This window comes from Kogia breviceps, chromosome 9, assembly GCF_026419965.1.
Source record: "Kogia breviceps isolate mKogBre1 chromosome 9, mKogBre1 haplotype 1, whole genome shotgun sequence".
NCBI lineage: Eukaryota > Metazoa > Chordata > Mammalia > Artiodactyla > Physeteridae > Kogia > Kogia breviceps.
Genome location: NC_081318.1, coordinates 76041047 through 76054041, shown reverse-complemented (window position 1 = coordinate 76054041; position 12995 = coordinate 76041047). Strand labels below are relative to the sequence as shown.

Below are 12995 nucleotides of genomic sequence, written 5' to 3'. Positions count from 1 at the left end.
CCCATATACCACGGGGCAACTAAGCCCGTGTGCTCTGGAGCCTGTGCACCACAACCAGAGAGCCTGCACTCCACAACTACTGAGTCCACTCCCTCTGGAGCCCAGGCACCACAACTAGGGAGAAGCCCACATGCTGCAACGAAGACCCCATGCACCGCAATGAAAGATCCCACATGCTGCAGTGAAGATCCTGCATGCCACAACTAAGACTCAATGCAGCCAAATAAATAAATAAATGAATATTTTAAAAAATAATTAAGTGTTGAAGGTTTCCTTTTGACATCAAGCACATGATAAAAATATACATTACCACTATACCTATTTAATATTTTATTAAAGTTTTTCTAGCCATCTAGGTCAAGCAAAAAGTATATATAAAGTTTAGAAAGAGAAAAAGAATCAATATTTGCAGATGACATAATTGTAAACACAGAAAATTTAAGTCCATCATTGAATTATTAAAACTAATAAGTTAGCAATGTTGCTAGCTATAAAGACCAATATGCTAAGTTAAATACATTTCTATATATCTGTAACACATAGAAAATTAAATTTAAAATAAACAGCATGTACAGGAGCATGCAAGAACTTCATGTACTCTGGCAATAAGTCTCACAACATATTCTCAAGACATCTGTAAAAAAAATATATAAAATTTAACCAATTTTAAAGTATTTATAATTCAAAAAGATACATGCACCCCTATGTTCATAGCAGCACTATTCACAATAGCCAAAACATGCAAACAACCTAAATGTCCATCAACAGATGAATGCATAAAGAAGATGTGGTACATATACACAATGGAATGCTACTCAGCCATAAAAAAAGAACGAAGTAACGCCGTTTGCAGCAACATGGATGCAACCAGAGATGATTGTATTAAGTGAAGTAAGTCAGAAAGAGAAACACTAATATCGTGTATCACTTACATGTAGAATCTAAAATATGGCACAGGGACTTCCCTGGTGGTCCAGTGGTTAAGACTTCACCTTCCAATGCAGGGGCTGTGGGTTCAATCCCTGGTCAGGGATCTAAGATCCCACATGCCTTGTGGCCAAAAAAAACAAAACATAGGGCTTCCCTGGTGGCGCAGTGGTTGAGAATCCGCCTGCCGATGCAGGAGACACGGGTTCGTGCCCCGGTCCGGGAAGATCCCACATGCCGCGGAGCAACTAAGCTCGTGAGCCATGGCCGCTGCGCCTGCGCATCCGGAGCCTGTGCTCCGCAATGGGAGAGGCCACAACAGTGAGAGGCCCGAATACCGCAAAAAAAAAAAAAAAAAAAAAAAAAAAAACATAAAAACAGAAGCAATACTGTAACAAACAATAAAGACTTTAAAAAATGGTCCACCTTGGGCTTCCCTGGTGGCGCGGTGGTTGAGAGTCCACCTGCCAATGCAGGGGATGCAGGTCATGCCCCAGTCCGGGAAGATCCCACATGCCGCGGAGCAGCTAGGCCCGTGAGCCATGGCTGCTAAGCCTGCGCGTCCAGAGCCTGTGCTCTGCAACGGGAGAGGCCACCACAGTGAGAGGCCCACGTACCGCAAAAAAAAAAAAAAAAGGTCCTCCTCAAAAAAAAAAATCTTTAAAAAAATAAAATAAGGCACAAATGAACCTATCTACAAAACAGAAACAACACTTACGTACACAGACAACAGACTTGTGGTTGCCAAGGGGGAGGTGGGTGGTGGAGGGAAGGACTGGGAGTTTGGGATAAACAGATGTAAACTATTATATATGGGATGGATAAACAAAGTCCTACTGTATAGCACAGAGAACTATATTCAATATCCTGTGATAAATCGTAATGGAAAAGAATATAAAAAGAGAATGTCTATGTGTATAACTGAGTCACTTTGCTATACAGCAGAGATTAGCACAACACTGTAAATCAAATATACTTCAATTAAGAGTAAAATTTTTTTTTAAAGTCTTAATGTAAAAAGTAAATACGATTTCGGACTTCCGTGGTGGCACAGTACTTAAGAATCCGTCTGCCAATGCAGGGGACACAGGTTCAAGACCTGGTCCAGGAAGATCTCACATGCCACGGAGCAACTAAGCCCATGTGCCACAACTACTGAGCCTGTGCTCTAGAGCCCGCAAGCCACAACTACTGAGCCCGCGTGCCACAACTACTAAAGCCCACACACCTAGAGCCCATGCTCTACAAGAGAAGCCACCATGATGAGAAGACCACGCACCTCAACAAAGAGCAGCCCCCACTCACCGCAACTAGAGAAAGCCCGCGTGCAGCAACAAAGACCCAACACAGCCAAAAATAAATTAATTTAAAAAAATACCACTTCATGAACTGAAATAATGAATGCTATAAATATATCAATTCTTCCAGATTATAAATTCACAGGAATCATAACTAAAATCCCCCATTTTTTTAATTTGTGGATTTGATAAAATACTTCCCCAAACCTATGTGGAAGTAGAAAATGACAAGAATTGCCAAAAATTGTGAAATGCAGCTAAAGCAGAGCTTACAAGGAAATTTACAGCATTATATGCTTATATTAGAAAAAATCTAAAAACCATGATCTAAGCACCTCCCCTAAGAAACCAGCAAAGAGCAAATTAGAACCTAAAAAAGCAGAAAGAAACAATTAAAATAAAAACTGAAACAAACAATTCACTAGAGAGATTCAATAGCATACATGAGGGGGCAGAAGAAAGAATCAGCAAACCTGAAGAAAGATCAATTGAGATCACTCAATCTGAGAAACAAAAAGAATGAAGAAAAATGAACAGCCTCAGAGACCTGTGTGACATTATCAAGCATACCAACCTACATATAATGAGAGTCCCAGAAGGAGTGGATAGAAAGGGACAGAAAGAATACAAGCCAAAAACTTCCCAACTTTGATTAATGGTGGTGGGGGGAGAAGGAGAATAAGAAACTATACATCCAAGAGGCTCCCCAAATTCCTGATAGGATAAACTGAAAGAAAGTCACACTGAGAACATTATAATCAAACTGCCAAAAGCCAAATACAATGAGAATTCTGAAAGCAGGGAGAGGAGCAATTCATTATATTAAAAGGACCTTCAATGATAAGAAGCTGATTTCGTATCTAAAACCATGGAGACCAGAAGGCAGTGGAATAACATTTTCAAGCAGTGAACAACAAAGACTGTTAACAAAGAATTCTATATCTAGCAAAATTATCCTCCAAAATTGAGAAAAAAATTAAGATATTCCCAGATAAACAAAATCAGATAGAAGTTGTCACCAGTGATCTTGTCTTAAAGAAATACTAGGAGGAATCCAGTCAGCCTAAAATGAAACACACCACTAGGTAGTAACTGGAATTCATATGATGAAACAAAGAGCACTGGCAAAGGTAACAATATAGATGAATATAAAAGAAAACTGGATAAGGCAATAAAATAAATCTTTGTTGACAGGCATTCAATATATAAAGATGTAATTTGGGGCTTCCCTGGTGGCGCAGTGGTTGAGAATCTGCCTGCCGATGCAGGGGACACGGGTTCGTGCCCCGGTCTGGGAAGATCCCACATGCCGCGGAGCGGCTGGGCCCGTGAGCCATGGCCGCTGAGCCTGAGCGTCCGGAGCCTGTGCTCCACAACGGGAGAGGCCACAACAGTGAGGCCCGCATACCACAAAAAAAAAAAAAAAAAAAAAAAAAAAAAGATGTAATTTGTATGACAACAATAGTCCAAAGGAAGGGGGAAGGGAATGGAGCCATATACTGTTGAAATTAAAATGATACTAATCTGAACCAGATTGTTATAAAATACGAATTATAATTCCCTAGGCAACCACTAAGAAAATAACTCAAAAATATATAATAAAAGAGATAAGAAAACTAAAATGGTATATGAGAAAATATTTATTTAAAACAAGTGAAGGCAGTAATGAAGGAAGAATGTGACTATACAAATGTGCAGAAACAAATAGAAAAATGGCAGACATAAATCCTTTTAAATGTAAAATGGATTAAACAATCCAAAAAAGGCCAAAGATTGGCAGAATTTTTTAAAAATCCAACTGTACCCTATCTATAAGAGACTTATTTTATATGCAAAAACAAAAATAGATTGAAAGTAAAAGAACAGCACATAAGTAAAGGCAACTACACACATAAACATAAAAGTCTGCATTAATGGATTTTTGGTTAGTAATTCCTCTTTTTCCCTTCTAATGATTTAAAGTACAATCATATAAAACAATAATTAAGGGCTTCCCTGGTGGTGCAGTGGTTAAGAATCTGCCTGCCAATGCAGGGGACACGGGTTTGAGCACTGGTCTGGGAAGATCCCACATGCCACGGAGCAACTAAGCCCGTGCACCACAACTACTGAGCCTGTGCTCTAGAGCCCGTGAGCCACAACTAGTGAGCTCATGTGCCACAGCTACTGAGCCCACATGCCTAGAGCCCGTGCTCCGCAACAAGAGAAGCCACAGCAATGAGAAGACCACGCACCACAACCAAGAGTGGCTCCCGCTCACCGCCACTAGAGAAAGCCCGCGCGCAGCAACAAAGACCCAATGTGCCCCAAAATAATTTATTTTTTAAATAATTAAAAATCTATGTTAATCACTGCCATTTATAACATCATGTTATTTGTAACATACAATGTCATTGTATATTTATTTATATGTTATATGTTTACTATATATATCAATATAACATATACAAATATAATACTTATATTTGTTACATATTTATAATATACACATTTAAATGCACTTTATATATGTGCTTATACATACTGCATACATTATATATGTTATACATACAACAGTAACAATATGTCATTTATAACAATAACAACATAAGGGGGTTGGGCGAATGGAGTTATACAGGAGTGAAGTTTTTGTATACTATTAAAACCAAGTTGGTATTAATCTGAAATCACTGTTATAAATGTGAACTGTAATCCTCAAGACAACCACTAAAAACATAACTAAAATATACACAGAAAAAATGAGAATGCAATCAAAACAGCACACTAGAACGTCTAACACAAAAGAAGGCAGTGAAGGAACTGAGTAACAAAGATATATGACATACAGAAAACAAAGAGCAAAATGGCAATGCAAGTCTTCTCTTTGAATAATTTCATTAAAGATAAATGGATTAAAGTCTCTAAGACAGAGACTGGAAGGTTAAATATAAAAAGTGATCTAACTATATGCTGTCTACAAGAAACTCATTTTAGTGCCAAATACACAAATAGGTTGAAAATAAAAGTGTAAAAGATATGCTATGAAAATGGTAACCAAAAGAGAGCTAGAGTGACAATACTAATAGCAGACAAAATAAATTTTATGACAAAAATTGTTAAAACAAAGAAGAATGTTATATGATGATATAAGGGTCAATCTATCAAGATAAAAAGATTATAAACATATATACACCTAACAACAGAGCACCAAATAATATGAAGCAAAAACTGACAGAAGATAGCCCAACAATAGTTGGAAGCTTCAATATATTTCACTTTCAATAATGAACAGAACTAGACAAAAGATAAACAAGGAACTAGAAAACTTACAACAATTCTATAAACCAACTAGACCTAACAACACACAGAATACTCCACCAAACAAGAGCAAAATACACATTCTTCTCAGGTGAACATGGAATATTCTCCATGACAGATCATACATTAAGGCACAAAAAAAGTTTCAAGAAGTTTAAAAAGACTAAAATAATACAAAGCATCTTCTCTGACCACAGAATAAGAAATCAGTATCAAAAGGAAATTTGGAAAACTAAAAAATGTTGAATGAAACAATAAACTCTTAAATAACCAATAGGTCAAAGAATCCATTACAAGGTAAATTAGAAAACACCTTGAAATGAATGAAAATACAACATATCAAAACTTAAGGAATGCAACGAAAGCACTGCTAAGAGGGAAATTTATAGTTGTAAAAGCCTACATTAAAAAATAAGAAAGATTGGCTTCCCTGGTGGCGCAGTGGTTGAGAATCCGCCTGCCGATGCAGCAGACACGGGTTCGTGCCCTGGTCCGGGAAGATCCCACATGCCGCGGAGCAACTAAGCCCGTGAGCCATGGCCGCTGAGCCTGTGCATCCGGAGCCTGTGCTCCGCAACGGGAGAGGCCACAACAGTGAGAGGCCCACATACCGCAAAAATAAAAAAATTAAAAAATAAAAAAAAAATAAGAAAGATCTCTCAAATCAATGGCCTAAAATCCTCCCTTATGGAACCCCAAAAAAGAAGTTACCTAAACCCAAAGCAAGAAGAGGGAAGAAATATTACAGATTAGAATGTAAATAAACAAAATGGAAGAAAAACCATAGAGAATCAATGAAACCAAAAGTTGCTTCTTTAAAAAGATCACCAAAGTTAACAAACATTTAGCTAAACTTACCAAGAAAAAAGGAGAAGACTCAAATTAGTAAAATCAGGCATGAAAGTAGAGATATTACCACCAGCTTTACAGAAATAAAAATTATTATAGGAGAATATTACGAAGAAGTATCTGTCAACAAATCATTTAACCTAGATGAAATAAACAAATTCCTAGAAACATACAAAGTACCAAAAGTGACTCAAGAAGAAAGGGAATACTTTCTAACTCATTCTATAAAACAAATATTACTCTGATACCAAAGCCATAAAAAGACATCACTTGAAAACTACAGACTAATGTATCTTATATGTACATGTGAAACAGGAGGGAAGTGGGCACAGCACAAATCTTAAAGAATGACAGAGCCATTGAGGATACGACATAAACTGGTTAAAACCAACTAGGTCCAAGATGGTAGAAGATTCCACTTCCAATAGACACTGAGCCTCATCATACGCTCATTGTAGTACATTAGCATGCTAAATGACACACCCATGGGTGTCATGACAGTTCCGAGGCTGACCATAAAAGGACAAAAAGTGGGCGGCAGCCCAATTCCTAGAAATCCCTGCCCCTTCCCCCGAAATAGTTGGAATAATCCTATGAAATTACCCAGCCCATAAAAACTAACCTCCCCATATTCTGGGCCACTCTCACCTTTTGAGACAGACCTCATTCTGTCTATGGAATGTGTATCTCTCTAAATAAATCCACTTCTTATCTATAACTCTGTCTGTCACTGAAGTCTTTCTGCGACGAGACATAAAGAACCTGAGCTTCATTAAGTCCTGAGACCAGGTGTGCGATCTCAATTAGAAGACAGTGGTTTCGAGTCCCAATCTGACTGAGTTTTAGCTGAGTAAAAGTCTCAGCCTGGGGCTTCCTTGGTGGCGCAGTGGTTGAGAGTCCACCTGCCGATGCAGGGGACGCGGAGTTCGTGCCCCGGTCCGGGAAGATCCCACATGCTGCGGAGCGGCTGGGCCCGTGAGCCATGGCCGCTGAGCCTGCGCGTCAGGAGCCTGTGCTCTGCAACGGGAGAGGCCACAACAGTGAGAGGCCCGCATACCACACACACACCAAAAAAAAACCCACAATGAGATACCACTTCACAGCCAGTAGGAAAGCTATAATTAAACAAAGAAAAAAGGAAATATAACAAGTGTAGATGAGGATATGGAGAAATAGGCAACCTTTTACACTGCTGGTAGCAATGTACAATGATGCAGCCACTGTGGAAAAGCTTGGCAGTTCCTGAAAATGTTAAACTTTAATTATCATATGACCCAGAAATTCCTAGGTATATACACAAGAGAACTGAAAAATAGAGTCTAACAAAAACTTGTACGCAAATGTTCAGAGTGTTATTCATAACAGCCAAAAGTAGAAATAATCCAAATGTTCAACTGATGAATGGATAAACAAAATGTGATATAACCCTACCAGGGAATTTAATTTTATTCAGCCATAAAAAAAAGACTGAAGTATTGATACATGCTACAATGTGGATGAACCTTGAAAACATTATGCTAAATGAAAAAAGCCAAGCATAAAAAAACACTTATTTTATTATGCCATTTTTATCAATATGAAATGTCCATAATTGGCAAATCCATAGAAACAGAAAGCAGATTAGTAGTTGCCATAGGTTGGGGGGCAGGAGGGATAAGGAATAACTGCCTAATGAGTACTGGGTTTCTTTTTGAGGTATTGAAAATGTCTGGAATTATATGGTGGTGATCGTTGCACAACACTGTGAATACACTGAAAAGTCACTGAATTATACACTTCAAGATAGTTTAAATGAATTTTATGTTAGGGAATTTCATCTCAATTTTTTTTTTTTTTTTTGTGGTACGCGGGCCTCTCACTGCTGTGGCCTCTCCCGTTGCGGGGCACAGGCTCCGGACGCGCAGGCTCAGTGGCCATGGCTCACGGGCCCAGCCGCTCCGCGGCATGTGGGATCTTCCCGGACCGGGGCACGAACCCGTATCCCCTGCATCGTCAGGCGGATTCTCAACCACTGCGCCACCAGGGAAGCCCTCATCTCAATTTTTAAAAAAAACTACATGAGATAACCAGTTCACATCCAGTGACTGACAAGGATGTTTAACAACTGGGACTCTCATACATTGCTGCAAGGAACAGTTACTAAAAACTTCTGTAGTTTCTCATCATGTTAAACACTCAGTAAACATGTGATCTATCAATTCCAAGAAAAATAAAAACCTATGTCCACAAAAAGACCTACATACAAATGTTCATATCAGCATTATTCATAATAGCCCCAAATTAGAAATAACCCAAATATCCATCAAGAGGGAACGGATAAACTGTGGTATATTCACAGAATGGAATACTACTCAACAATAAAAAGGAATGGACTACTGATACATGTAGCAACATGGATGAATCATGAAAATATGTTATGCAAAATAATGGAGATGCAAAGCATATAATTACATGATTCCATTTATATGAAGTTGAAATACAGGAAAAACTATTTATGATATTAGAAATCAGAAGAGTGGTTACCACTGGTGGGAGAAGGGAGATTAGAACAAGGAGTGAAATAACTTTCTGTGGTGCCAGAAATGTTCTTTATTTTGATGGGGGGTGGTAATTACATGGATATACATATTTGTTAGAACTCATCAATCCGTACGCTTAAAATGGGTGCACTTTATTGTATGTGGATTATAAAACATACTAGAAATTTTTAAAACTTACATGTTGAGACTTCAATGGGAATCTTAAAGTAAACAAGTCTCACTGGGCCTAGCACATTGTAGGTGCTCAATCTATATAAAAGGAAAGAAAGAAGTGGGCTAGGAAGGTAGATTGTTTTATAACCATGGCTGGGAGTTCCCTCGTGGTGCAGTGGTTAAGAATCCGCCTGCCAATGCAGGGGAAACGGATTTGATGCCTGGTCCGGGAAGATCCCACATGCCGTTGAGCAACTAACCCGTGCGCCACAACTACTGAGCCTGCGCTCTAGAGCCCGTGCTCTGCAACGAGAAGCCACCGCAATGAGAGGTCCGAGCGTAGTAGCCCCCGCTCACCGCAACTAGAGAAAGCCCACACACAGCAATGAAGACCCAAAAAAGCCATAAAAAAAATCATTGCCAAATATGTATTGTGTAATATCCTAAAGGAATTTACAATCTAGTTCAGAATGTAATACAACCTCTGAACCAACTCGGTATCCTTAACAGCTCCGACAGGTACCACAGCAGCCTCTGAATTATACTGTCTCAACGTGATTCACTCTCAAATTTTGAATTTTCCTGTCTTGCTTATTCTCCATTTTTGACCCTTCACTTAGGTTAGGTTCAGGGACTTGATATGCTGAATCTTCCTTGGTTTCCCAGACCAGCCTCACCTGAGACACTGATTTCAGCACCACAGCCACTACCAACTCTATCCCTTCATATGCTTAGCTTGCAAAACTAAGAACTGATAATCTCAGAAAAACCTTAGGCCCTCCAATTCACCAGGGTAATGAGACTCTAAAATATGAAAATTAACTAATAATAATAGCAACAGAACACATTCCAGGAGATAATATATCAATAGCTGGCAAATAAATCAAACTGGACTATTACTGAAGGCCCCAAATGAGCAGGAGATAAAGGCTAAGTCAGGCTTGTTATGAAAAGTAAAGAGGAACAACTGTGAGCCAGGTGGAGAGGCTTAAGGAAAAGAAATAAGGAAAGTGGTATTGCAGAAGAATGAATAAATCCATTTGTCTAGACTCTAGAATAAAAATTATATTTGTATATTCATGAGGTAGTCTGAAAAAGCAAATTAAGGCCTCATTGGATAATTGCAAAAAGTTGTGGGGTAGACAGAGCACATTATTTTCATTTACAGATGAGGAAATTGTAGTATGGCAAGGTTAGTATTTGCCCAAGGTCAAAAAACTACCTAGGAATAGTGCCAGTACTGAATGAAATTCATTTTCTCTTGATTCACAGTCAAACGTTCATTTACTTAGACCATAATTCTACTCAGTTTTCCAACTTTGTTTAATAGAATTTTTTAACCAACTTTTCACAAGTAACGCTGCCTTCATTTATTTCTTCTTGCATGTATACCTTTCACCTGAAGCACATCTCAAGACATACTTTAAATAAATCTTATTCTTTGACCAGTAGCCCTGATTATTTGAATGATAGTAAGGAGGTTTCTATGTTTACAGGCCATAGATATATGACCACATCCTTCTTCTGGTGGCTACTAAAAGATGTGAGTTCCAATAATAATTTTTTAAAAATTGTCCTTGGGTTACAGATCAGAAAATTTCTAACATTGTCCAGCAAAACAAACTTTCTGCTTATTCACAGCTTGACATTATCTCCTGCAGTGCAGTCAAGGGTGTGTCTAAAAGCCTAGGATGTCACTATGTTACTGTCCTTCCTCCTTATAGTAAATAAGAAAGGTACCTCATCTTTCACTGGAACATAAAATGGGCTTCCTGTTTTTATTTTCTTCAACAGAAACCTATATTTTCCATATCCCCTAAACCTTCCAAAGACCCTATCGTCCCTTCCCATCATGATAATTTCCTACACTGACAAGTTTTTTGCAAGAGTATATAGTCAACCCATCTCCACTTCAAGCCTATCATTTTCATCTAGTATTTACCTTAGCCATCTCCTGAAATTCTCACTAAGGAACCAATGACATCTTAAACACCAGAATCGAAGGCCTATTTTTCAAGTCTTAGCCTTTTGGAACGCTTGAAGATGGAGAGAGAGGCTGATACAGAGTTCACCAGAATGACAGCACTTACTCAGCTCTCACTCTGTGCCAGGCACTGTACTAATTAAGCTTCCAAAAATGTTCCAATTAATTCTCACAACGTCAGAGAAGTATTTATTACCTCCATTTTCAGATATTAAAATTTAGGATCAAAATTACCCAAAACCATATAGTTAGTGAAGCCTGCACGATCCCAAAGTTTGTAATTCTGTGACATTTGAAGATTAGTTCCCAGTTCTCTTCCTAACTCTGTGGCCTTTTCTCCGTCCCCTTCACTAGTTCGTCATCCTCCGCTCATCTTATTTCACATGCTCTCCCGGGCAATTTCCACTTCCTCCCGTGGCTTTAACTACCTTCTATACTAATGTTTCTCAATCTTTTAAGACTTTTTATAAACATAAAAATCATGTGCTCTTTTGGTAGCTTACATTTTGAAATCAGATTGTTTTTCCCAAACAGAAATTCTAGTGTTGTTCAAACTACACCTCCTCCTGCCTTTTAAGATCTGATAACCTTTTAGGCATCACCCCATGACTGAGAATCAGCGACTGGTCTGTATGACGTCTCTCATATCAGTCTTCCCTCTCCTGACCATCCCCAACCTCTCCCAGACAGCTGTCCTGAATTACAAATATTACCCGGTGTCTAATTAAAATAGATCCATTATCGTCTCCCCAGGCCCTTCAAACTAAGACCACCCACAGCAAAACTCATTTCCCTTAGCAAACCTGAACATCTCTTTGTGTTCGCCATTTTGGCTAAAGGTATTACAATCTACCCTTTTCTATGCTTTTAAACTACCTTATTTATGAAACGGCAACACTGGCACTAACTTCCCTTACCTACTAAGTTAAAAATCAACCATCAAACAACGAGACGCTATCGTGGCCAGGAGATAAGGAATGTAAAGCGTAGTACAAGATTCAACGCTTTTACTCCTTACGAAGTTTACAAGAAAAAACACACCAAAATCCATTTTTTTTGTGCGTGAAGCGTTTTCCCACTTACCAAACAAAATCAATTTACTTTCCAAAACATTTAAATGTAATCCTTACTACAAATCCCACTTTAGAGATGAAAAAACCTGAGATTCAAAGGGATTAGGTAATTTAACCCAAGTTTTACAAGCTGGTCGGTGCAAGGTCCAGACCCTAAATCCTAGACTTGAGATTTCAAATTCTCTTTCCTGTTATTGTTGAACTAAACTTCTACACAATAAAACGAAATCTCGGGTGTGCACAACAGAGGTCAACGTAGCAGCGCACGCAAGTACCAAAAAGCACAAGGCACCCTGGACGCGCTCTAGGCCGGGGGCCTCCTTGCCCGACCCTCGCTCCGACACCCCCGGCCACTCTCTCCCCGCTAAGACCCTCTGCGGCCTGCCTCCAGCCGGCCGGTGACCGCGCGAAAACGGCGCTCTGAGAATCGGGGCGCGCTGGCTAGAGGCTGCCGCCGCCTCCAACCGCCCCACCCCAATCTGCGTCCGGGCTCGGCCGTAGCCGCCGCGCCTCCAGCCGCCGGGACAGCCGACCCCGGGGGAGCAAGCGTACCTGGTGGAGGAAGCGGCTGGAGGGCAGGCGGTCCCGGCAACCTTAGAAGGCGGGAATGACCTCGGAGGCGAGTTGGTCTGGCTGGCGGTGCTAACTGCATTCACTCCCTTTGGCCACCTCGGAGCCACAAGAACTCTTCAAGCCAGTACAGGGCACAGTACAGCTGCAGTGGGAAGCCAGAGCAGATCTGAGGGCGACAAGACGCCGCAGTGGGTAAGGCGCAGGGGCGGAGATGCGGCCCGTGGGGGCGGGGCGCAGGCGCGAGGAGGCGGGGTGTGATGGGCCGAATGCGCAGCGCGAGGAGGCGGGCACCAAGTGGGGT

General features: G+C 40.1%; 1 protein-coding gene across 15 annotated transcripts in view; it reads right to left on the bottom strand.

The window, feature by feature from the left end:
* SLC25A40 (solute carrier family 25 member 40) overlaps positions 1-12970 on the bottom strand; it is a 65265-nt gene extending 52295 nt beyond the window's left edge. For 12 of the 15 annotated variants that reach the window (XR_010842270.1, XR_010842268.1, XR_010842266.1 and 9 more), the window contains exon 1: positions 12674-12970. Coding sequence is in view for 4 of the 15 variants with exons in the window: in XM_067042669.1 (XP_066898770.1) it covers positions 12674-12773 (100 nt within the window). In the remaining 11 variants the exon portion in view is untranslated. Of the gene's footprint in view, positions 1-932; positions 987-12673 lie in introns of those variants that run through there. The other 3 variants (XM_067042676.1, XM_067042670.1, XM_067042671.1) reach the window with 2 other exon arrangements.
* Positions 12971-12995: the final 25 nt, after the last annotated feature.